At 38.3% G+C, this 25,176-nt stretch overlaps 3 protein-coding genes across 3 annotated transcripts; 1 reads left to right on the forward strand and 2 right to left on the reverse strand.

The window, feature by feature from the left end:
* Nucleotides 1–1,982: 1,982 nt before the first annotated feature.
* LOC143892878 (uncharacterized) lies at nt 1,983–2,821 on the forward strand. Its single transcript, XM_077397788.1, has 2 exons — nt 1,983–2,266; nt 2,376–2,821. The coding sequence occupies exons 1-2, from the start codon at nt 2,015–2,017 to the stop codon at nt 2,703–2,705; spliced, it is 582 nt and encodes a 193-aa protein (XP_077253903.1). The 5' UTR covers nt 1,983–2,014; the 3' UTR covers nt 2,706–2,821.
* A 311-nt stretch (nt 2,822–3,132) lies between these two features.
* On the reverse strand, nt 3,133–10,456 carry LOC143892879 (peroxisomal membrane protein PMP22-like). The gene is made up of 7 exons (XM_077397789.1): nt 10,099–10,456; nt 9,903–10,001; nt 7,241–7,342; nt 6,882–6,957; nt 4,185–4,255; nt 3,545–3,630; nt 3,133–3,433 (listed from the first exon to the last, which is right to left on the reverse strand). Exons 1-7 carry the CDS (start codon nt 10,168–10,170, stop codon nt 3,379–3,381), a joined length of 561 nt encoding a protein of 186 aa, XP_077253904.1. The 5' UTR covers nt 10,171–10,456; the 3' UTR covers nt 3,133–3,378.
* Nucleotides 10,457–12,198: 1,742 nt separating this feature from the next.
* On the reverse strand, nt 12,199–22,043 carry LOC143892880 (Glycine cleavage T-protein family). Its single transcript, XM_077397790.1, has 4 exons — nt 21,782–22,043; nt 21,081–21,667; nt 18,891–19,009; nt 12,199–12,912 (listed from the first exon to the last, which is right to left on the reverse strand). The coding sequence occupies exons 2-4, from the start codon at nt 21,642–21,644 to the stop codon at nt 12,366–12,368; spliced, it is 1,230 nt and encodes a 409-aa protein (XP_077253905.1). The 5' UTR covers nt 21,645–21,667; nt 21,782–22,043; the 3' UTR covers nt 12,199–12,365.
* Nucleotides 22,044–25,176: the final 3,133 nt, after the last annotated feature.

A 25,176-nucleotide genomic window follows, 5' to 3' on the forward strand; every position in this document is an offset into this window, starting at 1 on the left:
TCTTTGACTGTTGGAGTTATGGGCCCGTTAGGCCGACCATTAGGCCCGAACCGAAGCCCAACCCGCCCGAACCATTCGGCTTGATGGGCCTACGAACCATTTGACCCACGCATCTAATCGGTCCACCTTCATCTTGATCAAACGGTGCAAATCAAATATGGAAAAATTAAAGGCTCCAATCGCTCCTCGCGACGTTGCCACTATGCGCCACTATGCGCCCTATAGCCCATTGCCCATTGCCCACGCCGCGCGTGTGCGAACGGTGCGTTGCACCGTCCCGCGGGTCCAACCATGGGTTCAACCCAATGTGCAATCAAACAAGTAATAGAAAAGTGTAGTGCTTTATAAGCCCTTCTCTTTCCTTTCTCTCATCCGGTACGGAACTATCTTTTCAACTACACTTCTACATCCTTTTGTAAAAGCAAATCTTTCTAAGAAAATATTTTCTTTTTTCCAAACGCTTTTGATAAAACATTTTCCAAAACACTAAAACATGGAAAATACATGATTTTGAAAATCCAAAATCACTAACAAACACTCCCAATTTATGATGTTGGTGACATTTAAAAAACTACCCGGGTTAATTCTCGACTCGTTCGAGTTTACTCTATTTTTTCTTGGCCGAATTTTCTTAGGTGTTTGAGCTTCACCTCGTAAATAGATGAATCTTTGACTCTCCCAAGTTAATTAAAAATTGGACGCATCAATTGAAGTCGACTCTTATTTACCTTCACCGAGCTCTCTCATCAATGTTTGAGTTATTATTTTGTCTTTCAATGAAATTTTTTTTTTTTTTTAATGGGATATTTTCACCCCTTACGCTAGTCATTTCTATTGGGTGTGATATATTCACGGCTTTTTTTAACTTGGGTGAGTAACACCTCTATTGTATAAGTAATGAGACTACTCTTTTACACTAGAGAGGGCTGTCCCAAGTAAAAAAGGGCTAATATATTATTTCCCTTTCTATTTTGTTATCTTTGTCGCTCTACCACCTACTTAGGTAGGGGGGTGTCATCTTTCTCTCTTCTCTAGCATTGTCTCTTGCTTCATGAGTTATGTTTCTCAACCAAGCCTATAAATTTTTTAGGAGAATAAGATGCTATCCCAACAATGTAAAAATAGACCCTTATAAAATAGGGATAATTACATTTACACCCCCTCTAGTTTCTGACACATCCACTTCCACCCCTATAATTTCAATTTGTTTAAGGTTTGCCCCCTGAGCTGAAGGTTCGTCCATAGATTGAAGGGTTAGGATGATCCGATGGAGCTGATTTTTTGGGCACACCCTATCTATGTCAGGACCCATCAAATGAACGCTTTGGATCATCCAAACAATGTGGGCCCATACCCGAATCTATGGACGAACCTTCAGCTGAGGGGGCAAACCTTAAACAAATTGAAACTACATGGGTGTATTAAACTATAGGGGTGGAAGTGGATATGTCAGAAACTAGAGGGGGTGTAAATGTAATTATCCTATAAAATAAAGATGTCACATAAACACCAATAAACCTGTTTTAGGAAAAACTTTCCACTATTTTAAGCTTTTAATAATTTTGAAACTCTCCGAAGAAAAATTAAAAAAAGAAGAGTCTTACTATTTTCTATAAGTTATGATGTGTCAATGGTTTTAAAGTTAAATATGATTATTTGAAAATTAAAATAGCCCATTTGAAAATTAAGTATAATTAAAATAATCTTATTGGTAAATCAGGATTGAGAATAGACTCGAATCAAAATAATCTTATTTTCAAATAAGGATCAAGCATAGTTAGCAAAACATGATCCGAGGGTTAGGATCATCATATGGGAGATGATTTTCGGTTATAGTTTATTTATGTTGTGGCCTAATAAGGATAGGCTCTTGTTCACACGACTTTTATTCTTAGGATAAAATATTTCCGAAAAGTAATCGGTGAATAGCGAACAAGATAATTTTAATTTTTAAGAATTTATAGTACCGACAGTATAAAAGACACGTGAGGAGCTGAGCAAGAAAGCAGTTAGCATGTTGGGAACGTGTCCAGAGAAAATCTACGTGTCGAACAACCCTTCTTCTTTCTCTCCTCTATTTGAAAGGAAAACAATCTTGAGGAAGATGAAAACAGTGAAGAAAAAAGGAGGAGGAAGCATGGCAGCCACGTATCTAGCAAAAAGCGCTCTCTCCATGGCCTTCTTCTACCAACCTTCAATATCTCTGCGTTCAACAACCAGGAAAGCCTCTACTCTCTCCTTCACATCCGCTTCTAGATCCTCAGAGGTATCCTAAGTAGATTCTTCTCTCCATTAGAGTTGAGAGTTTTACAACTTTTGAAACATGGTCTTCCCCGTACGTACTAATTGTTTGTGGTTTTTTAATTGGATTTCAGGCTCATAATCCTGCGGAAGAAGCAAAAGATAAGGGTTCGAAAATGACTGAAAAGGCCAAGGAGAAGGCATCGGAGATGTCGGGAAAGACGAAGGAGTCGATGAAGGAGAGCAAGGATAAAGCGAAGGGGGAGGCAGAAATGGCAAAGGAGAAGACAGAGTCAGCGGCGGAGTCGGTGATAGATAAGACGAAGGAAGCGGTGCAGAGCGTAGGGGAGAAGGCGAAGGAGACGGTACAGAAGATAAAGGAGACGATGGTTGGGAAGTCGGAGGAGGCTGCTGAACGTGTTGATGATGTAAGGAAGAGGTCGGTTAGTGACAAGGAAGAGTGATATGGAGGAGAGTCTATTTTCATCTTTCAACTCGCTGGTTTTTAGTCTTTTTGTAGACTGTGATATATGAAATACCGGGAAGGGAAGAACGGACAAGAAATAGCATTGTTATTTGGTTTGTTTTTTTTTTATTGTTGTTGGGAGTGAATATTAACAGCCTACAGCAACTGATTATTAACTGCACGACCATGTTTTTGATAATGGGACGATTCACATTGTTTTTTTACCTACGCATTCCACTAGGCTGCTAAGCTTTTTGGAAATTATAATAGCGTCTGACAACTGGTTAAAAAAGTGTAAAACAAGGTAATTCATTTATCAAACCGTGGTCGTGCCGATATCAGTCCATTATTAAAATGACCATTATAAAAAAATAAATGAATTCGTTAGCTAGCACATCGACCATATATACCTCTTAAACTAAAAATCACCAGGAAAGCATAAAAATCCAATGCTTAAAAGGCCAAATGTTAAACTGCAACCAGAAGTTAAAAAGTGTCAATAATAACAAAGGAGGATTGAATTGTGTTTATAATAAAAAGATCTCAAACTCAGCATAACCTTAGGACATGCAGAAGAGAACATCTGAGAAGGCAGCAGCAACCAAGAGAATAATGTTGTAGACCTTGCTCGAAGATTCAGAAATATCTTCTGTGAAATTCCATTTTAAATTTCACTTGTTTTTGGCTATTGCCATAGACCTTGCTCGAAGATTCAGAAATATCCCCCTGAAAATGCCAAATTTATAAATTACCCACCTCAATTAAACTTCTATATCTAAAGTGGAAAAAAAAAATCAGAAATACATGTAAAGAAATTATGGCAAAAAGATGAATTACCAGCAACATGCAACGAAGCTGTGGAACACGACACGGAATTGCAGCGGCATATATTGGTAATTTATCCACCCTACTATGGGCCAAAACTGCAAATTCATCAATTCAAGTGAATCAATGGTTTGTTTGTATTAGTTCTCGCTAGTCTATGTTTGCATTGTTTTGCTAGTTTATGTTGCATCAGTACAGGTACGAATTAGAGGTACGAATTAGACGTGGATATCTCATATCTGAGTATTGGATTTGGCAAACCTCAGAAAGGAAGATTCATGAATTTGCAAAAATATCTTTTATTGATTTTCAAATTTTATTTTTTATATAATAATATAGTTATAACAAGTAATATACTAAAAATTTAATTGGTTTAGTAATTATGACAGTTTATTTTTATTTAAAAAACTTGCTATTATGATAAATAAAGGGCAGTGATAAATCGACCCCCTTATGTGACTTTCTCTCTCCTCTGGGTTAGAGAGAGAGACAAATAGGGGGTCGATTTAAGATATAAGGGTGTTTTCCCATCACAAGAATCCGTGTAACATGGTTGTTAGGAAAATGAATAAATGCTTATGAACATCTATGTCTGTACACGTTTTCCTTATCGATAAGCATAATGTAAGATGAAGAGAGTGAAGATAAATACCGTCCATGCTGTTAACTGAACAGAGGGATAATCCTTCTTAACTTTATTCTTAACCTGCTGCAACGGTCTTCCTACACAGCAAAAAGTTGCAGTAAGTGGACTACGAAACATTTCATAAGCACTTACTTTTCAGATTTCTGGGCAGAAAATACAACATTATCAATTGAATTCGATTATGTAGGCAAACTCTACCTATAACTTGGGTTTGATGGCATTCTTTTGATGTGTATTTTCTTTCATGTGAATAAAGAGACTAGATTTTTCATTGCAGTAAGTTCCAATTTCAATATGGATGAAAAATGTCTAATGCATTCCACTTTTTCTACATATATTACATTTTTCTTGTATTTTACTTTGATGGGCAAAAGAGGTTTAATGTTACTGAAAGTTAATGTGTGAGGTATAGACTGACTTGGATCCAAACTTAAATTTGACCACCAGAAGAGTACAGCCATGAAAACATAGGTTTGGCATCTTAGCAACTGTCCAGTCTTTTATGTTTGCTTGGTCAAAGACGTAGGGAAATATAACAAAGCTATCAAGGTACCGCACGAGTACAAGTGTACCACAGAGATCCATCTTTTGAAATGAGCAAAGAACGGAATGTGATAATTTCCTCACCATAAGGTATAGACAACAGGGCCTTAGGGCCTCCTTGGATGCCACCAAAATTGGTCCGGTCCTTATTTGTAAATAAGGTTTATGTTAAGTTAATCGTATTTGCAAATGAGACATTAAGGCATCTTCGGAAGCAATTAGTTATATTATTTACAGAACAATTATAACCATTATTTGAAACTAATCATATTTAACTTCAAAACCATTTTCGTATATGCTTACATACAAATGTTTTGGAGACAAGATGTTTTGATTCTCCAACTCAAGGTGAGTTAAAATAAGTGGTGATCTCTTCTACAAAATGAATTTGAATGAATATGTAACAGATTTCATGGGATAAGTTTCCTATGGTGTTGTGGTAACATCCATAAAACAATGAAAAGATAATATACAGGATAATCTCAATATACAGTAACTCTCTGCTGAAATTCTATCTAAATGGCAAATACTTCTTTGGAAAGATTGCCTCTAGATCTATTTTGCTAGATCCACATATCTTTTGAGGTTCTTCTATACTTTAGAGGTATCCAGAGAGGCCCTTACAATTTTAAAATATTTCTGTATACCGCTTCTATGACACTAACAAGTAGACAATTGTCACATACATTTTCGAAGGGACACCAACACAGGCGAGCTATAGTAGCTAGGAATGGCGAAACATAGTACTGTATCACAATGTTAAATGTATAAACTGAATTCATAAGTCCAACATGCCTCAACACAATTAATATAATAGAAATTTCCATGATCATATATACAATATGCATAGCCACTATCAGTAGTATAACGTACATACTGCATGATATGTGTACAATTATTCATGATACCTAGTGTGCATGCTAGATTCTGTAGTCATATTCCCTGTATTATATACATTGTGGAATAAGCAAAGGAAAATGGTGCTTGTTGATGACAGAGAACTACTACGTCCTAAGCTTTGAGGCCATGTTATTGACAAAATCTGTTGAGGAACTACCACAAGACAATGGGTAAACTAGATTATCCTCTATCCGTCGTAGTCTCAAGTGATGTGGTCCTCAGTGGCCTCTATTTTCTCTGTTTTAAGATTCTAACAAGCACATCATCAAGTAATAATTTGTAATTATACTTAAGGTCATCAATGACTCTGCCTCCTAGTCATCAAAGCACGCAAGAATTTCGAACATAGAGGTTGGCTGCTAGTTTCCTTTTCTTGAAATGATGATAAATTTATTCGGTTGGTTACTAGTTTCCTCATGTTAAAAATTGGCAAGGAATTTTCATCCCCTGTATGCTGTAACTATCATTCAATGTCCTCTATACATAAACTAAATTTGTGTTTCTTATCAAGAATGGCAATGACTTGTGTGCATAGCTCTTTTCTCTTCAATCTTAGGTGAATCATATGGATGCTTGATGGCATATTTGCTATGGATTCCTTTAAGACTGCAGGTTGATATGAGAGGCTGAGATAATTATGGTACTCAGGCATGACTTTTACCAAAAAATTGACTGGAGATGGACCAAGATTGGAAGTAGGTTTAAGTTTCTTACTAATTTGGCAATGAAAAAAAGCAATGACAGGTCCAGTATCGATGGCTAAACCGCAACTGCTAGTGATGGGACGGGGAAAGAACTCCTCCCCGTCAGATTGGTTCTCTCTCTCAAATCAGGAGAGGCTTATAAGAAATCAAAGACCTACCTCAGTCATAAAGTCAAAAAAAATCTGAAATATGGGAGATGGTCCAAAGAACTCATGATGGAAACAGCATAATAAAGAGGAAATAACAAGGTTCCTACTAGGGAAGAGCTCGGCATAAAGTTCACTCAGTTGAAATGGAAATCATTAAGAGTCAATTTGGACGAAGAATGGACGCGACCTAATGGTCACATTTCGAGCTGCAGTGATCAGGGGCCATTAGAAAGAGCAGTTTTGAAATGCAAACTGCACTGATATTGTTTTGCTAGGGATATAATTAGCATATTGATGATAAATTTTCACGTGGCCAAGAACACACAATGAATTCATGTTCTGCATTTTTTTTCAACTGAACATCTTTCCTTTAATGCCATTGAATGAAGTCAGATCGAAAGGCATACCCTCAACAACCAACCCATAATAGAACAAGAACAACAAATTGTTCCAAGGGGAAGAAGTCAACTGTTCCAGCAACACCTGAAAAGATGTGTTAACATTGACACGATCAGTAGAATAGTAATCAATAATAATCAATCAATAACATTACTCTGTACTATAGTCACTGCAATGTTGCACTCATGGTATTAATGAAACTCCAGTATAAAAAAAAAAATGAAATGAGGATACCAAACTGAGTTGAAAACCATTTGAGTTTTTTATGAAATGATATTGTTAGGTAAAACTATAATCCAGATGGAAAGATTCATTTAAGGGTTGAAATGCAACAGAAATTGAGGAGTGTTAAGAGTAACTACTGCACCTTCTTAGCTACAGTTTTCTTATCCATCTTCCCCTTGAAAATGGAATCCATCAGTTTGTGCAGGAAGTGCCCAAAAGGACCACCATACGCGAACCCAAAAATCTGAATTTCAGCGAGTTAGGATAAGGCAATTGAAAGTACATTTATAATTGGAGATGGTTGCAGGTTATTTCAAATGATGTTGACATGCATGTAGAAATGTACAAGAGCATAAACTTTCATAGATGCACATAAATAAATACAAATGAATATTCAGATTTAATGGGGGGAAAGGTATGTAGCGAAGTAAAAGATTCAATTAGAGGTGACCAATGCATTGGTCTTCCCAAACATGAAAAAGAAAAATGCAGTTCCACCAAAAAGATAAACTAAGAAATCAGATTGGACTAATCAGAAATATTCTGAACATACAACCACAGATCACTAAGAAATGAAGACATAAACGGCAATAAAATAGAGGCTCAAGAAGCAGTTCCATCCTTTCTAGAAAGACAAGGAACCAAGTCTCATTTTGGGATAAGCACATTTGGCATTACATTTACAGATTCTACGTAAGCAATTTCTTCATTATTATAATTTTTTGTTATCCCTCATTTGTCATACTACAAAAAATTTGCATTGGTGCAATTCAACAGTAGATGAATTACATGGTGTCCAGCCTTATTGTTTCAAAGAAAATAAGCGTGGGTAAAAAGCATTAATGGGTAGCACTGGTTCAATGGCCCAAACCATTCAGTTATTGGGCCCCACTTTGGATAGGGCTTATGCCCCGAAAATATTTCCCTTTAGACAATCCTAACCCTCTGATTGATTGCATGCAAGGTATAGCATCTTAGCATGTACATATTGGAAGATAAGATGTAGCATCTGATACATCATGAATTTTGTTCAGTTCTGAAAAAAAGAGAAGGAAAAAAAAGGAGCATTTATAAGTTATGCACAGCATTGTACTTTTTTTTTCTTTTTTTATCATAAAGAATATGGAAATATTCTATGCATTATGCAAATATTTGTTTTTCATTTGTACCTTTTTTGTGAAACATTACAAACTTTATTAAGAGAGCTCAAATGAGCAAAAATCACAAGGGGGGCGGGATTGTTCCACATACATAGCAGGTATAGGCATATAGAGTTATGATACCCAGATACAGATATGGACACAGAAACAGGAGTCGTGGAACGATTCGGCATTTTTCATAATGTAAGAAATGGATACAGATACAGGAATCCCATACCATGAGACAGAAGACATGTATAATAAAATACCGTTGAGAGACAGATTATTAACTTAGATGGAATCAATAATAAATTTAAAATAGCATTTATAAGGCACATGCTCAAAATTGTAATTACAAATACGCGACACTAACAAACAGAATGCATGATAGTTTATTCAAAGATGGTGACATGTTTGAGATATGATAAGTTTCTATAAAGTATCAAGTATGATTATTCGTACGGTATCATGTCTGACACAATACATTGGTCCTTCACAAGTACCCGGGTTTCATAGGTCTAGAGACATCCCCTTTGGACAGCAAGTCAACCATCTCATTGGCACCGCAGAGGGTGTGAGAAAACGTAAGAAGATTGGAGTTACAAAAACATATCTCCCTAGCTTTGTCGATGATATATAAACGCCCTCACAGCCCAGGGAATTCATCAAAGGTCCATTAAGTAATGCAAGAAGAGTTGCCCTGAACAATCAGGGAGCAACCGCCAAGACGCAACAAAGATATAGACAGAAACCCAAAAGGAGAACTAGGGCCTCCACCTCATTAAAATCCTTCCTCCTGATCCACCCAGATTGATTCCTCTGGCAATTTCTTTAGACGTGTGAAGCATATGTGTGTGCAGTAATTCCAGAGCATGAATTACCATAAGTCTTGGATCATATTTTGACCATGTATTCCAAAGATGTTTCAGGATTATGTTTAACGTTCTTACAGGAATTCTCTAGGAGAATTTTTTTTCATTTAAGATGTAAAATAAGGACTTAGTTTTCTAAGAAGTTATATTTGGTGATGTAATCTCAGAAGAGAAACATAACTTTCCTTCTACAATAGTTGGTAAGTCAACAATTCTAATGCAATCAAAAGCAAAATGCAAACCCTTTGTTATAGTTTTAATTTCTTAATGCCTCTTTCTCATCCATGGATTTAAATTTAAATCAAAGGTGATTTCCTCAGCACAACCAAAAATAGAGTCTCCCTTGCCATGATGACTTTTGGGTATAATGCATTGCAATAAACACCCAAGATTATATTCCTGAATTTCCTTATGGTATTCAGTTTGAGCGACTAGGTTTTCTCTTATTCTCTTTTCCTATATCAAAATTCGAAATTTCGCTTGTTCAAAAGGGAAAAGAGAACACTAAAATCAATTACTTAATTTTTTTTTTCACAAAAGTCCATACTTAATTCAGTCGAATTTTAACCGGTGTATATTTATATCAACACAAAAGTAGCAATCTAAAAAGAATCCGCCACCTTTGACCTAGAATTTCATTCATTGATTACATGGGTTTGTTTCAAAATGGAATTGGCAATCACTGATCATAATTGAACAATAACAACTGAGAACAAATTCGCTGATACCAATACAGAATCTAACAATTAGAAATTCATCGTATAATTGAACTGTGAAAAGTGAGAACAAATACCACTTTGAGCAAAAGGCGTTTCAATTGAAGTTTCTGTATACCAGAGAGCTTCTGAGCAACAGAATCACTAATTCCAGCCAATACACCAGCAGTAAGAGCCTGTACACCACCATAGAAAAGAACAAAACAAAACCCCACCATAAGAAAAAGAAAAGAATAAAAGCAAACAAAGGAGATAAAAGGGAAGAGAAATAACCTTGGTTCTCAATGGATGGAGTTGGAGTTGTAACATGTACTTCTCCCATCCCCTCTTCGCTAATGCCCCCATTTTTTGTTTCCCTTCTTCTTCTTTTTTAACTTCTTCAGAATTGCAGAGACTAGAAAGTGGTTTTCAACTTATCATTGATAAAATTGAAGAAAGGATAGAGGAGGTCCAACAAGAAGCATATACTCTCTGGGGTCTGCCCTTCAACGTCGCCCGACGGCAACGCCAGTCCAACCGATGTTAAAATCTGCAACAAGCATATCCCTCATGTCCTTTTGATTCGTCGCTTTCTTTTTCGTCGTCTCTCCTCTCTTTGGGCCCCGTTCGTTTCGCCACCCGCTTAATTCTTTTACCCAATTTTTACCCCGTGGACCGAGGGGCAGACCATTAACAAAATTGAATGGACTCGTAATTTATTTCGTTTTCACCGTAGGGTAAAAACGATAAATATTTTTGGGGTTGCTGTCAATTCCTCTCTACCAGCCATTTGGGAGGTGTTGTGATGAGTTCAAATGTGTTTTGTGTGAACCGGTCTTATGTCATGTGTGTTGTCATTTGTTGTTTGAGTTTGGTTAGTTCTAGTCCGTGGGATTTTGTTTATAAATGTAGAGAGAAATTAGAAAAAGAGGAGTTCAGCCAATAGGGGTGATGCCCTTTCAACCCTTTTTTGCAAGGGCGCCCTTCAGTTTAGAACTCCTCTTACAAAAAAAAAATGGCAAAAGGAAAGTGACTTTTGTCAAGCAAAGTAACCTCTGTGTTACCAAAACTTCTGCACGAGGCACCCCCTTCCCTAGCCCTTAAAATGAACTTCCAACTCATCCAATGTTTTCCTTCTTTTTTGTTTAATTCGATTTTGATTGTATCATATCGTACCAGAGCAACCACCACGTCACCTGCTCGAGTCACAGAATGTATGACCTATTGAGAGGACTACCTTAAAGATGTAGCAAGTAAAAAGCCACAATTGAAGTTACCACAAAGTGGACCGTCATGGAAGGGTGACACGTGGAAATGGCTACTTGGAAGAAAAAAAAGCCCATACTGAAAACCGTCATAGAGTGGGACGTTGAGGACGGCGAATGTGAAAGCGTGGTGAAATGTTATGGTCCAAAGTAAGGGCTTACCTAGGTATGAGACTAGGTGGGACCTGGCCTAGTATTGGATAGTTTTAAGGGGCCTAGCCTAACGGTTTCCATCAGCTATGGAACTTTTAGGCTATTGGTCCGGTATAGACATTTTTGTCCCTCCGGACAATCAAAATAGAGTTTTTATATGGTGCCTGAGCGGCATAGCATCAAGTACTGTGAAAGTGGTAACCCCTTCACGTTGGCCACCATATAATCCTCATCAAAATACAGGTTTTTCCACTGTAAATATTGTCCAGTTCTAGATTTTTCCAACCCTCCCCGATTTTATTTTCCAACAACACTAATAGAATAAAAAAATTAAAAAAAAATTAATTCAAAAAATTCCAGGAAGAATTGCATTTCGACAAGGGCGGAATCAGAATACCACCTATTGGGATGGAAAACAGTTTCTAGTATTTTCCCTCCTTATTCCCACATAAGAGTCATTTTTCACCGTGATTCCATTTATTTTTTGAACCAAATTTTGGACTAGGGCGGAATCAGAATATGATGCCAATTCCAGCGGCTGATACCAGTGCATTTGGATTGCCAGAATCAAGAAACGGATTCCTCAATTATCCCTGCACGTGTTACCCGGTGTTGCCCATTGCTTAAAAGTCTGAAGCCTCGCAATATTCTGGTCTGATTTGCACTGAACTAGATTCTCTCTAAACTGGCTTCTGCTTGCCAAGCTCAATTGGGCCCTATGATGGTCTTAGGCTTGTTTGAGGGCCCACCAAATAAATAGCTTCGCCTCTTTGGGGTTTAAAAGCACAATGGAGGAGGCCCTCAGACCAATCCAGTTCAGCCTATATATAAACGCTTAACACCAGGCCTTCTTCACCTATATACAGAGACATTGCAAAGGCCTTCATTGTAACATTTACAGAAGTTGGTTTCAATGAAAGTTTTACAACTCTCATCATCCTTGAAAGACTCCCTAATCAGTATTTCTGCAGCGGAATAACATAAATAATAATGTTCTTTACTATGGACAGTCAATGGAAATAACAAGGGCAGTGCAAAAAGCATGAATGTTTCCCAACTTCTCTTGCAAAAGAAATGTTAATTACAGCATTCAGAATTCATCAAAACATTTGATTAGAAAACTTGAGTAGAACCCTACCTGCACTAGGTTGGTTTGTAGTATTTTGTGGGAACAAATGGCATTTTCGTGACAACCCCGTCGTAAGATTTCCCACGAATAACGATCTTAACCTCTGTCCCTGGCTTATGAGAGCCTGCCTTTACATAACCCATTGCAATGTTCTTCTTGAGGCATGGACTAAATCCTCCACTAGTCACCTCCCCAATTCCCTTCCCAGTACCATCGATGATCTCACTGTGGCTCCGAGGAGGTGGGCCCGAAGAGAAGAAACCAACACGTCTGACTGAGGGACCCACTTCGAGCTGCTTGAGGATTACATCGGCACCCAAGAAGCCACCCTCTGCTCTTCTTCTCTTCCCTATTGCCCATGTAAGGCCCGCCTCAACAGGCGTTACATGCTGTTCCATGTCATTACCATACAGACACAGACTGGCTTCAAGACGAAGACTGTCTCGAGCGCCTAACCCTGTCAATCTTACCTTCCCTTCAGACTTCTCCAAGATTGCTTTTGCAAGATCTAAAGTATTCTCTGAAGGAACAGAGATTTCAAAACCATCTTCACCAGTGTACCTGGAATGTTCAAACAAAAAGAAATTTTTTAAATTTCAGTATGCTGCTCAGTTTTCTTCTTTGTATGACAAAACAAATGAAGATATTGTGTGAAAAATTATACTGATAATATAATTTGACACGGTGACACATGTCAATCAGGAGTTCAAATGCCAGAGATGACCCAAATGTTCACTGCAGAAAATGGTTATGCTGTGTCGATCATGACTTTTGTAGATGTAGTGCGAGAAGTTGCACACTTAGTTTGCCAGCACGTTTTTCTACCACATCAAGTGTGAACATTGTTTATTATTAAATATTGTGTTTACATCCTCTTTTATAACTCCTCTTTAATGATATTTGCCCCCCCCCTCCACGCACGCACGCACACACACACAAGGAAAAAGAAAAAAGAAAGAAGAAGATCTCCAGTCTTTAACAAACCTAAAACTGTAAACAAACTCTTCTTCCAGTAGTATATATTCATTGTTATCCTATCAGTCTCTCTTTTCCGCTGCATATTGGAGACTGAAGAGGACTACATTAAATTGATGAATGCAGTGTTATTTGATTATCTCAAGTTTGTTTTAGACTTGTAATTGCTTAATCCTAAAATTTATTAGTTTCTTAAATTAATACCACATTTATCTCATTTCAAATTATGATTAGTAATTGATAATTTTATATGAGTGTAAGGGTGTGTCCATCTCTTTTTTGGATTTTTGGGGGTTGCAGTGCCAGACACCTTGTATCCGTGTCGATACTTGGCATCATCTGTCCCTTAGCCACCAACCATTTACTGGTTTGATATTGCTACTCTTGGTAGATTTGAAAGGTGCTGCAGCAAACTATTGGTTTTTATTACAAGATGCAGGAAAAAATCCTTACGGCATTCAAAGCTTGGCGAATAGGAAAATCCAAGGAGGCCGGCTGAGAGTGCTCTGGATGTCTATTTTCCCCTATACGATTTGGGAAATCTGGAGTGAGTGCAACAGAAGAATTTTTTAGTGCAAACAGTATTGTACTCCCAAAGTTGCAGGGATTATTCAACTAAATGTATCTGAATTCTGCAACCCACCTCCCAATAGTGGCTCTACCAGGCTGAGGAAGAGCTAATCCTATTGGAATGGAACCAATCTGATTTACGCCTTGCTGTCCCCAAAAGGACTTCAGTTCACTAGATGAGAATGGCTGGTATAAGTCGAACTTCGATGGGCCACTGAAGGGAAACTGAGGAGAGGAGCAGGCATGAGGGGTCAGGGGTCTTATATCTGGGATTAGGGAGATTTCATCACTGGTTTTGCTATTCCTATTGGATACAAAGCTAGTTTGATGTGTGTGGAAAAAACCCTGTCGGACAAAATATCTGATCAAATAACACAACCAAAGGCCAAATGTAAACAATCAAAAGAGAATCTCAAGAGAGGACCAATACACAAAGAACACACAAATTTACATGGTTCGGCACAATGGCCTACATCCACGGGTGAGATCACTTATCCACTGTTAGATAAAAGATAAAAAGATTACAAAAGTGGGATTAACACAATCCCATAAACCCGTAACCCTCTTTGCTCTTCCACGGACATCCTTCTCTCTCAAACCCCTTTCTTTACAGTTACACAAGAAAGAAAACCCCTTTTATCTATACAAAAGGAAACCACAAGAGAGAAAATAAAAAACTCACTCACCTTCTTCCTTCTTCTCTGCGCTAGAAGAAAATCAAACAATCATGTGGTTATCCCCAGCAACTTTTTCAAGAGATAAGACTTATCTCTAATCTCTTTCCTTCTCTTCACAAAGAGAAATAACCAGAAAAACTAAGGTGCTTCTTCTTCGCCAAGAGATCAAACCGAACACGGTTATGTTCTTCTTCTCCACCCCATTTTCCAAAGAGATTAACCTTCACCCTCTTTTCCCAAGAGATAAACCCTTGATCTCAAACCTTCTCACTTTTTCTTTTTTTCAACAAGTTACCTGAGAATAACCGAGCACTATCCTTTTGAAATTCAAAACTCAAACCATGCATTGCAGCATGTCTCCACTTACAACATTTTTAAACTGTTTTGTAACTGCTTGTGAAACAAGACACAACACAACATGATACTAAGTCAAGCATCCAATGGTTAAGGGTTATAAATGGTTCTCAAAATATAATGCTACCCTTATGGTTGATGACCGCATTCACACGCTGTCTGGTGTCAAGGAATGGCAGAGTACAAACATATGCCGAAAAGCTATGTTGCGTGGATTCTTTCCCGCCCATGCCGAATCCGTGTCGACACGTTTCCACACTCGAATCGGACATGGATTCGCGTGGGACACACCCGGATTCTTGTCGTAGCCATGTCCCACACGAATCCTATTTTTTCAGGCGAATCCAACTCATTATTGTTTCTTTTAAAATGCGAATCCTGTATATTTTTCCCTTTAAACGTGTTTTCTTCTTAACTTTTTTTATGTGAAAGCACAACCCGTACCTCTTTTAATAAAAACCCTAGCACCTCGACCCATGAACCTCAGAGATTGACCGCCCCTTCATCATTCGACTCTCTTAATAGACACTCTAACGCCCCCAACCCTCCACCCTCAAAATTCACACACACACACATGTGTATGTGTATAAAGTTCGTTGAACTGCCTTTGAGACTATCAAATATAATTGGAAGGCTTTCTGCATTCCGTTAATTCATGCACAGTGAATCTGTCCCTGAGGAACCCCAAAAGGGCAGAGGTCCAATGGGTACACGAAAGTGACAAAGTTGCTCTCCTGGCATCCACCCATGTCTAGACTTTTCATTTACTGATGCTATTAATATTATACCACATAGTAATGTTAGTCTGGCAAGAACAAGTGCCAACATTATGAGTTTCTCCAATATAATGACATTGCTTTATAATGGCTTCAACACCAGCCCCGTATCATTTCTGCGATTGCATTATACCCTGTTAATCCAGTTGCTTCACTTCTGCCTTTGCCTTTGCGATTGATAACAAGTAGATAATTGATTTACATATCATATGTTTTCATTTATCAGACTATCATCTTTATGAAGTTTTTAAGGCATCTTAAATGATGTCACCAACAATGGATCATTTCTCCTGATATGGGCCTTAAGCTCGTCCAGATTCCTGATACATGGTTCTACAATTTGAGAGTAAAAGCTTGGCCGAGGCAACTCTGATCACAACAATTTCATGCTTATGAATTGATAAATTTCATAGTTTTTAAAAGCAGCGGCTTAGACCCCTGTGGCTGTTTCCATCTTAGGAATATTGGCGTGTTTCCACCCTAGTGCTCTCTTTAAGGACCAAAAGCTTATTTTTCAATTTTTAATAACTTGAGTTGCAGCATCTAGGACCTCCCTCTGAACTAAATATGCTAAAATAAAGTGGAACGCCCCCTATTGCCCCTATATCAATTAGTTCCAAAAACGATTAAAATTCGGTTATTTTATTGTTAGATATAAAAGACCTTGATTGTCGGTGCATTGGTTCATTTGATTTCCTAATCACAAACTTGTAAATAGCCAAAGAACAAAAGTGATTGTATCAAAGGCCTCACTTGTTCTCAATGGGCTGGACTCGATCACAGATTTGGTCAAAAAATGAATAGCCCAAATCGGGAGATTATGATTGTAAATTGAATCCAATTAGCTAGTGGGTCCACCCTGTTGACGCTCCTACTCACCATTTACCTGCTATGGAACATAATCTTCACCCATCATGTATTACTTTAAGTAGACTTAGAATAGTTTCAGAGGACAATATGCTCAAACACTCTTTTACCTTCTTGGAAACTGCCTAAAATAAAGCCGTCATAAATTTAAATTTTATATTTTATCAAGAATTCAGTTTACAATGCATACTCCACTAAGTCTACACCAAAATTGTTGAGAGGAAATATCAAATAATCATTATAGATCTACATCTCCTCAAAACAACCAAGAAATAGCATATAACAAACAGAAACACACAATATAATGATAATATATGTAAAAAAAACACCAAATCTCACCATTATTCACCAAGAACATGCATGCCCTGACATGTTTTTCATGAAACCGAACCAAATCATACCAGGAAAGGGAAGAAGTCGAGCTATCACCTTGCGCGGAAGAAATCCCTCAAATAGCTAGATCCATGGACTCTCGATCTTAGCCTTACATTACCAATTTGGATAGGGAATGCTCGAACAGGATTATTCCCTTTGTTCCAAGAGAAAACAGCAAAAAAGATTGGAAAAGAAATGAAAATTTTCAAGGTTTGGATTCTTATTGGAAACCATCCTTGCACGTTTCGACCAGTAAATAGTTGACACAAAAAATAGCAGAGACAGCTAATACAATAGCCTGTGAGATAAGAAATTTTTGTGCCTGGAATATACGTGTATCTCATATCACGAGTCCAAAAATACATGCATATTGGTCGCATCTTGAACCATGATCCCTGGTTCAAAAAGAATAAAGAGAAAGAAAAATTGCCCCATTTAAAATATGTAACCTCATTTGTGCGCACGGACTTTTATAAGGCTGACATAAAAAGGGTTATCCTTACATGTCATCGGTTTAAGAAAAGGAAAATTTCAAATATGGAAGTTGGATTCTTTCATTGTTTGCAGTGAAGTTACAAAAAACTAGTATGCACCTTTTCATTCAATGCCACTGGGCTAGACATGTTTAGTTGTTCCTTTTTAGTTTATTCCGCATTTTTATTGATGTAAATTCAGCCAATTCTTTGAATAATCTTATGAACATGTGGTCCAACCGTCCAAACAACCATGGAATGGGGAGCAAAATCTTAGCCAAAGGATAGCTTCGAGGGAGCAAAATGCTAGTCATCTCCAATTATAATGTGGGTATCGCGATCAAGGGTATCATCCTAAGTTTGTCAAAGGGTTGATTTGCATCAATGCTTTAGTAGGGTTTTGATGTCGGATTACCAATGGATCAATTGTGATCTTCTAAGGGCTGAGATTCTAAAAAAAAACCCCAAAAAAAAAGAATAGTAATGTCATATTTACATTCGTTGTGCTGGTTGGAGATGCAAAGATGATCAAAGTAACAGTTTTAGCACAATGACGTCGAGCAGCTTTATTAGCAAAGTACATGACACAAAACTCTAGATTGGGCGTCATTTTTTGACACAGTTAGACAGGTCACGGTTCTTCAATATAAAGAGATGGAGTCAACTCTGTCCTTCCCATATGTATCTGGAATTAAATGCAATGGCAGACAAACTGCCAAATGCTAGACACAAATGTACCACACTGAAGACCTGACATTATATGCCCAATGCGTAATCTAGCATGTGTCATGCTGACGATTGTATGATTCCACTTTTATTCATAAAAAATGCTCCACTTGATCAAAATTGAAGTCAGATATATAAAAAACATCATTTTTTTAGATTTTTTAGAAATCCTTGGATGCACATCATCCTTGAAAAAATTAGAGCACATGGATCTGATTAAACAACAAATCATCTTGTCATTTATGGTGCTATCATTGCAAGAAAGACTTTATGGCTCACTAAAGAACCATGACCACAAGGCTACCAACGATTGAATGGTCAGAAATCAAACTTCAATTCACAATAAGAGTGCCGAAGATGATTCATATTATAAGTGATATTTGCTTTTGCCCATTCTTTCCACCAAACAAAGAATGCATCAACAAAAGAGGAAAGCTAAAATCACCAAGAGTAAAAGGTATGCAAAACATCACATGAATAAGGATAAAAAAAATCATGGCCTCAAAATGTAAAAACAATTTAGACTCGCCATCTATTTATGGCAATTGACTAAAAAATGACATAAAATGTTACCATAAAGAAGAGTCGGAACAAGGTCTTGAAATGCTACAGCCTACAGTAACAGCTTCTAAAGCATCCAAAAGACCCTAGCATTGCACACTTATTCATGGAAAATGAAAGTGAATATAATTTAGTGCCAAAATAATTCATTAATAGTGAGTCATAAGGAAACAAGAGGAAGATACCCAGTTCTTGTGAGAAAGCAATGCACCCCATTGATATCCAGCATGCGAAACTCGCCAAAGTACATTTTGCTCAAATCATCTTTTGTCAGAAGCTGAAGAACTGGTGCAGAAAGAGGACCCTGCATCACACATCCATAGAAACGGCAATTCCTTTAATAGGGTTATGAATTTGAACAGGCAAAGAACAAGCAGTCTCAACTCAACTCAACTCAACCAAGCCTTTGTCATGAAAGAGAAAAATAGATACATCTGGAGCTAGGCATTTAAGATGCTATATAAATTTTCCAGAAACCAGCCTATAAGATTCAAACAATTGCATCAAAATAGATAACCCATATACAACTAACCACGCAAGTGATCCACACACAACTTGGAGAGACAAAAACTTCTGAAACCCATCGGCCAAGCTGAGTAATCAACCCAACAGACGCACAACCTTGCATTGGAATCAAATCCCAACACCAAGATCCGTGAAGACAGCAGCGGTATCAGACCATGCAATCAACAAGCATCCATAAGAAGGCCATCTTGTGGGTGTTTTCTTAAGGGCGCAACGTAAACATGTAAGCATGTATCAGATTCTGATCCTGTATGGACCCAGGTCCAATCAACAGTTTCAGATATTCATTTTTTTGTTCTGTAACGTGGAATGTGAATTAACATAAAGTAACAACTTAATTGAGCTTATTCGAGGGGGGTCTCTAGTCCCTTGGAAAAAGAAAGGGGAAGTTCTATGGTATGTATCCCTCCTAGCCACAATGTGGGTCCTATGGAAGGAAAGAAATGCTAGATTGTTTAAAGGATACTCCAGGGACCCCGCCCTCTTATTCATTAAAGTGATCACCCTTAGAATTTCATGGGTGAAAGCTCTCCCATCAATTAGATTTGTATCCGCATATGACCTTTGGGAAGGATGGAAAGAAGTCTGTATGAGTGTGGAAAAGAACCAAAAGGTATCACAAAATGGGAACCGCTGCCAAAAGGATGTCTCGGACTAAATTTTGATGGGTCTAGCTTGGGCGATCCGGGGCCCGCTGGTATTGGCATGGTATCAAGAAAGGACAAAGGAGAAGTGGCATGGGCTTTCGTGGGCCCTATTGGGGTTGCAGATGCAACGGAAGCGGAGGTGCGAGGTGCACATCAATGCATTAAACTTATGGCAACTAATAGTGGAGAGCATGTGGTGGTGGAAGAGGATTCCTTATATGTTATCAAATGGTTGAAGGGCGCCCAACAAAATCCTTGGAGAATTGATGGATTCTTCATGACTGCATGAGATCAATGTCAGTTACCTTTCGGCATGTGTGTGTTAGAGAAAGATGGGAGGGAAGAGAGGGTTGGTGGAGAAGATAAGCATTAGTATTGCTTATCTTGTTTATCTTCTCCACCAACCCTCTCTTCCCCCCCATCTTTCTCTAACAATCTTGAAGCATTACTCCCAAGGTATCAATGTGGAATACCAAGACAGCTGCCCCGGCCCCTATTTACGGTTGTAAATATTGAAGGGATAAGGATGAAAATTAAGAGAGGTTATGGGCTTACACCTAGTCCATTATCTATGGGCTTATATTAGAACATATCCAACAGTGTGGCGTTCGGCAAATGAGGTGGACAATTGAATGGTAGGATTAGGCGTGACAAGAGAGTCTTTAGCCCTATTTGACTCTCTTCCACTCTGATTTTATTTAGAAGTTTTGTATTTGATCTATCATATGTTTCTTCACCTTTCTGTACCGTGACCACCTCAGTCTTTTTTAATATAATGGCTATCTTTAAAAAAAAATTCTAGATATTCATTCTATGTTCTGTAAAGTGTAATGTGAATTAGCACAAATTAATGTTTACAAACAGATTTTCAGATCTAACCTTGTTAACAAACAGCTTTTATATACAGACCTATTATTATATAAAAATATTAATCCTAGACAAATGACTTAGTAATCCTGTGCAAACCCCAAAATTCTACTTTTTCTAGCACCTGTGCAACATATGATGTGAAACCCTAACGAAATACAGAGGAATTCACAATCATCTGATGATTATGTTCCAAAACCCAAACATACCATCAACATTAGAATCAAACTATCGTCCGCAAAAGTTAACAATTCCAACAAGTTTGCAACAAATCAGAACAAATCAATCACAATCAACAAGAACAAAAAATGAAAGAAAAGAGAATCGAAGATCAACCTGGAGAGCGAGAAGAGATCTCTCATCATAGATATGCCAGCCAACATCCCCACCCTTAGATTTGAAAGCCTTCATATGAGTCTCAATATGATCCAAATCCTTATCCCTACACCCTGCATTCACAACCAAATAAATATGATCATCCTTCACCTTCGTTATCACCGAATCATCAATCGCCCCTCCCTTCTCATTCGTGAAAACCGTCAAAGTCCCCGTCCCAGGCTTAAGCCCAGCCACGTCAGCAATAACAAGCTTCTCGAGGAAAGATACACAATCTTTCCCCTTGAGACTCAACCCGCACATGTGTGAGACATCGAATAAGCTTCCATTCTCTCTGCAATTTAACGTTGAATCCATGATCGAGTCTTTGTATTGGATCGGCATACTCCATCCTGCGAACGGCACCATTTTACCTCCGTTCGCCACGTGGAAATCGTAGAGCGCGGTCTTCTTGAGCTGCGCGTCGGTCGCAAAACAACGTCGCGCGATTTTTGCTGGTTTTTTGTCTGATTGGGAAATGCGTCGAGTGATGGATTGCCCCAGCTGCCATAGGCTTCCTCTCATCTTTCACGCAGAGAGAGATCGATCTGTGAACAGAGGAAAAACAAAAGAAGAAGAAAAACAATCACGCAGATAAGATGTTTGTGAGAAGTCCTAAAAGAGACAAATGAGAAATGTGGAGAAAAATCATTGCGACTGACATTGTTTTTTCTTCTTTCCTGCGAGAGGTTGGATGCGATTGTATAGAGGCGCAGCGTTTTATGGTATATAATAATACCACACCAAACTTTAATTAGAATTTGCTAGGGACTATCGCAAAACGCATTTAACTCAGACGAATGAGACAAATCTAATGAAAAGTGAGCCTACGTGGCTGCTCTCTCATGCAACAGCCTGGCAGGTGAAATGAGTTCTGCCATGGTCCTTAGCAAACCCCAGTTGAATTCTATTACATAGATGTGCCCTCTTAAGTTCATGCTATATACCATTTTTCCATGTATATATTTAGAGTTTGAGTAAGGATAAAGGGAAGAGAGAGTGCGATGTTGGGTGGCCGAGGCTTTTCCTCGCCAAATTGAGACAGGATATCTATCTCATTCACATCCTCAGCGAGTGGCCATGGCCATCTCACCGAGGATCCAAGTGTCGAGCATTGTTTTGGTTGAGGATAACAAACATCGTAAGATGGACTTCTATGCCACGTGTGTGGTGATCTGGTCCATCGCAAATCCGATCTATGATCAATCGTACGATCCTAGAACTGTGATCACGCAGGATAACAGACCGTTGTGGCCTAAATCTTTTTTGTCAAATTTGGATTTATAATGAGGAAAATTCAAAAATAAATTATCAAAAATATGTAAAATTTTAAATTAAAAAATAAAATAGGAAAACAAATAAAATATTAAATTTATCGTCAACGGATGGACGTCTTGCTGCTGCTGCTGCGAGGGTCAATGTATTAGAATCTAGGAGAAAATTTATGATTTTTTTCATTTATAAAAAAATGTAAAATATTGCTATATTCTAAAAAAGATTTCCGAGATATTTGTGACTATGATTTGTAGAGATAGAATTAAACTCAGTGGAGATGAAGGAACACCTGAAGCAAATCTTAATGCCATGTATCCTTTAAATTCTAAAATACCTATGACATGTATACTCCAAACTAGGGCTGCGCCGGGTTTTACCTGACCCGACCCGAAAATAGCCTGGGTTGGGTTCAATTTTCATGGGTTTCGGGTCGAGCCGGGTTGAGCATTCAAAAGCCCGCATGAATCTCGGGTCGAGCCGGGTTTGAAGGGGCCCAACCCGACCTGAGTCACATAAGTTATAGTATGTACATTTTTTTCTATTGTTAGTTAGAAGTTAAAAGTGAAAACCCACGCACCCACTGTTATTGTATGTGAGTGTAATTTCTGCTTCTATGAGTTGAGTTGATTCAAGTGTTTGATTCAGTATTGTTTGATTGTAATTACAACATTGTTTGATTCAAGTGTAATGTGAATGTAATTACATCATTGTTTGATTCAAGTGTAATGTGAGTGTAATTTCTGCTTCTATGAGTTGAGTTGCCTTGCCAAACAAGAATTTTCCTTAAAAAATTGCGTCAACGTGAAAAAACCCGACCCGACCCGAGATATTTCTCAGTTAGGATTGGGTTCTCCAAAACCCGACCCGAGTTGCAGCCCTACTCCAAACTATCCTCTATCTATCCTCATAAGCCATATTTTTTCAGTAAGTCCTATATGAGTAATTTAGCCTACAAGCAACTTGATGTAGGACATTAGTAGTGGATTCTAATTCCAATAGGATGCTAGGATCAGTATCTTGTTTTCTTAGGATGTTTTACTTTTTCTAGCATTAGTTTCATGTTTTGCTGGTTTCTTCAGTCGGAAAGAGATATTGTTGATTTAGTAGGATTTTGGTTTTTTATAAAAATATGAGAGCTTGTATGTGAAAGAGATTTTTTATATTTCTTTATTTCTTTTTCTTTTTTTTGTATGTGAAAGTGCTTGTAGAATATCAAAATGTTTATCTCCTTATCTCTCTTCTTCTATTCTCCTCTCACTTCTTTCCTAGTGGATTCTAAGGTTATTTTTCTTCCCTAGCAGATTCTAGGGTCTATTTTCGGATCATACACTCCGGTTATAGTTCTATGTTTAATCCACTGTGTTAGTTCGTATCAAAGTGAGGCCTCTCCTCGGATTGGACCATCTTGTGTTAACTATCAAACCACCATCAACGGAGGCTTGGATTTATGATGCGGATTTGCCGCACAAAAGGTCTAGCTTCCTATGTTTGAGGTTAGTTTTCTCTTCACTTTAATCTTAATCCGATCTTCTTCTTTCTGCCCCAAATTATCTCTTTGTTACACCAAAGCCCCTTCCACCAAGGATCCTATTTACTTCGGGTTTGATCATTAGAACCTAGTGCCCTGCTGCCTTTTCTCAGCCATATAACCCAGTCCTGTATTTCTACAAAACCCACCTTAAATCACCAAGTTTTAGTCTACTCGAAACCCATCTTGTGTTTGCCGCCCCACCATTAGCCATCTTCCACCATAAACTGCCAGCATTGTTGCTTAACCGAAAGCCCAACACCAGCCTTGCCTTGCCTTTCCATACTCTCCTCTCTCATGAAAACAGCCGTATTAGGGGTGCAACTCGGGTCGATTTGGTTCGGGTTGAGCGCCCCCCCCCCCCCAAATAGCATTTCCTCAACCCTAACCCTAACCCAACCCGAGCCTCGGGTTGAGGATGATCAACCCTAACCCAACCCATCTAACCTGAATTCGGGTCGGGTTGTCGGGTTGGGGTCGGGTTCACCTAGGGCGAAACAGAAAAATACAATAACCTAAAGAAAATCAAGATAAAATTATAGGATGGTGGTCGGGTTGGGGTCGGGTCAGGTTGCCAAGGCCTCAACCCTAACCCAACCTGAAATTAAATCGGGCTGGCTTTTCCCAACCCTAACCCAACCCAACTCGAGGAAATGCCAACCCAATCCGAGCCAAAATCGGGTTGAATCCATTGGGTTCGGGTTGAGCCCGACCCAAGTTGCACCCCTAAGCCATATAGCTTGCACTTCATGCCATCTGATTGCAACTTGTATTTCTGGCAACCCGAATATCTGCAGTTTTCTTTCCAGCTGTGTTATCGTGAAACCCAGCCCCCTTCTTTCCTAGAATTCACTAGGAAAGAAGAGAGTAGAAGAGAAGAAGAGAGATAGAGAGATATAGGGAGAAAAATATTTTGATAATATTCCAATAATCATCTCCTTCACATACAAGCTCTCATATATATATATAGAAAACATTTCCTACACACTTGTGTAGGTAAGTTACCTACACACTAGCTTAAAATACAGTGGGGGCCCACATTGTTTGGGTGATCCAAACCATTCATTTGAATGGTCCTCACATAGATAGGGTGTCCACAAAAAATCAGATCCGTAGGATCATCCCAACCATTCAAACTATGGAGGCAAAAAATGGACTAATTTGTGAAGGTTTATACACGTCCATTTTACCTCCACAAATCGTAGGGTTGGGATGATCCTATGGATCTGATTTTTTGTGGACACCCTATCTATG

Source organism: Tasmannia lanceolata, unplaced genomic scaffold (assembly GCF_043159265.1).
Source record: "Tasmannia lanceolata isolate RefF3 unplaced genomic scaffold, GAP_Taslan_0.1 ptg000015l, whole genome shotgun sequence".
In the NCBI taxonomy this organism is placed as follows: domain Eukaryota; kingdom Viridiplantae; phylum Streptophyta; class Magnoliopsida; order Canellales; family Winteraceae; genus Tasmannia; species Tasmannia lanceolata.

What these genes read in the sequence shown, in the direction of transcription:
- LOC143892878 (XM_077397788.1), top strand. Translation starts at nt 2,015, where the DNA reads ATGTTGGGAACGTGTCCAGAGAAAATCTACGTGTCGAACAACCCTTCT. An exon ending in CCGCTTCTAGATCCTCAGAG is followed by an intron (nt 2,267 to 2,375) that starts GTATCCTAAGTA and finishes ATTGGATTTCAG; the next exon opens with GCTCATAATCCTGCGGAAGA.
- LOC143892879 (XM_077397789.1), bottom strand. Translation starts at nt 10,170, where the DNA reads ATGGGGGCATTAGCGAAGAGGGGATGGGAGAAGTACATGTTACAACTC. An exon ending in AACGCCTTTTGCTCAAAGTG is followed by an intron (nt 7,343 to 9,902) that starts GTATTTGTTCTC and finishes GCTGAAATTCAG; the next exon opens with ATTTTTGGGTTCGCGTATGG. An exon ending in AGCTTCGTTGCATGTTGCTG is followed by an intron (nt 3,434 to 3,544) that starts GTAATTCATCTT and finishes TGGCATTTTCAG; the next exon opens with GGGGATATTTCTGAATCTTC.
- LOC143892880 (XM_077397790.1), bottom strand. Translation starts at nt 21,644, where the DNA reads ATGAGAGGAAGCCTATGGCAGCTGGGGCAATCCATCACTCGACGCATT. An exon ending in GATCTCTTCTCGCTCTCCAG is followed by an intron (nt 19,010 to 21,080) that starts GTTGATCTTCGA and finishes TGTGTGATGCAG; the next exon opens with GGTCCTCTTTCTGCACCAGT. An exon ending in TGCTTTCTCACAAGAACTGG is followed by an intron (nt 12,913 to 18,890) that starts GTATCTTCCTCT and finishes TGAACATTCCAG; the next exon opens with GTACACTGGTGAAGATGGTT.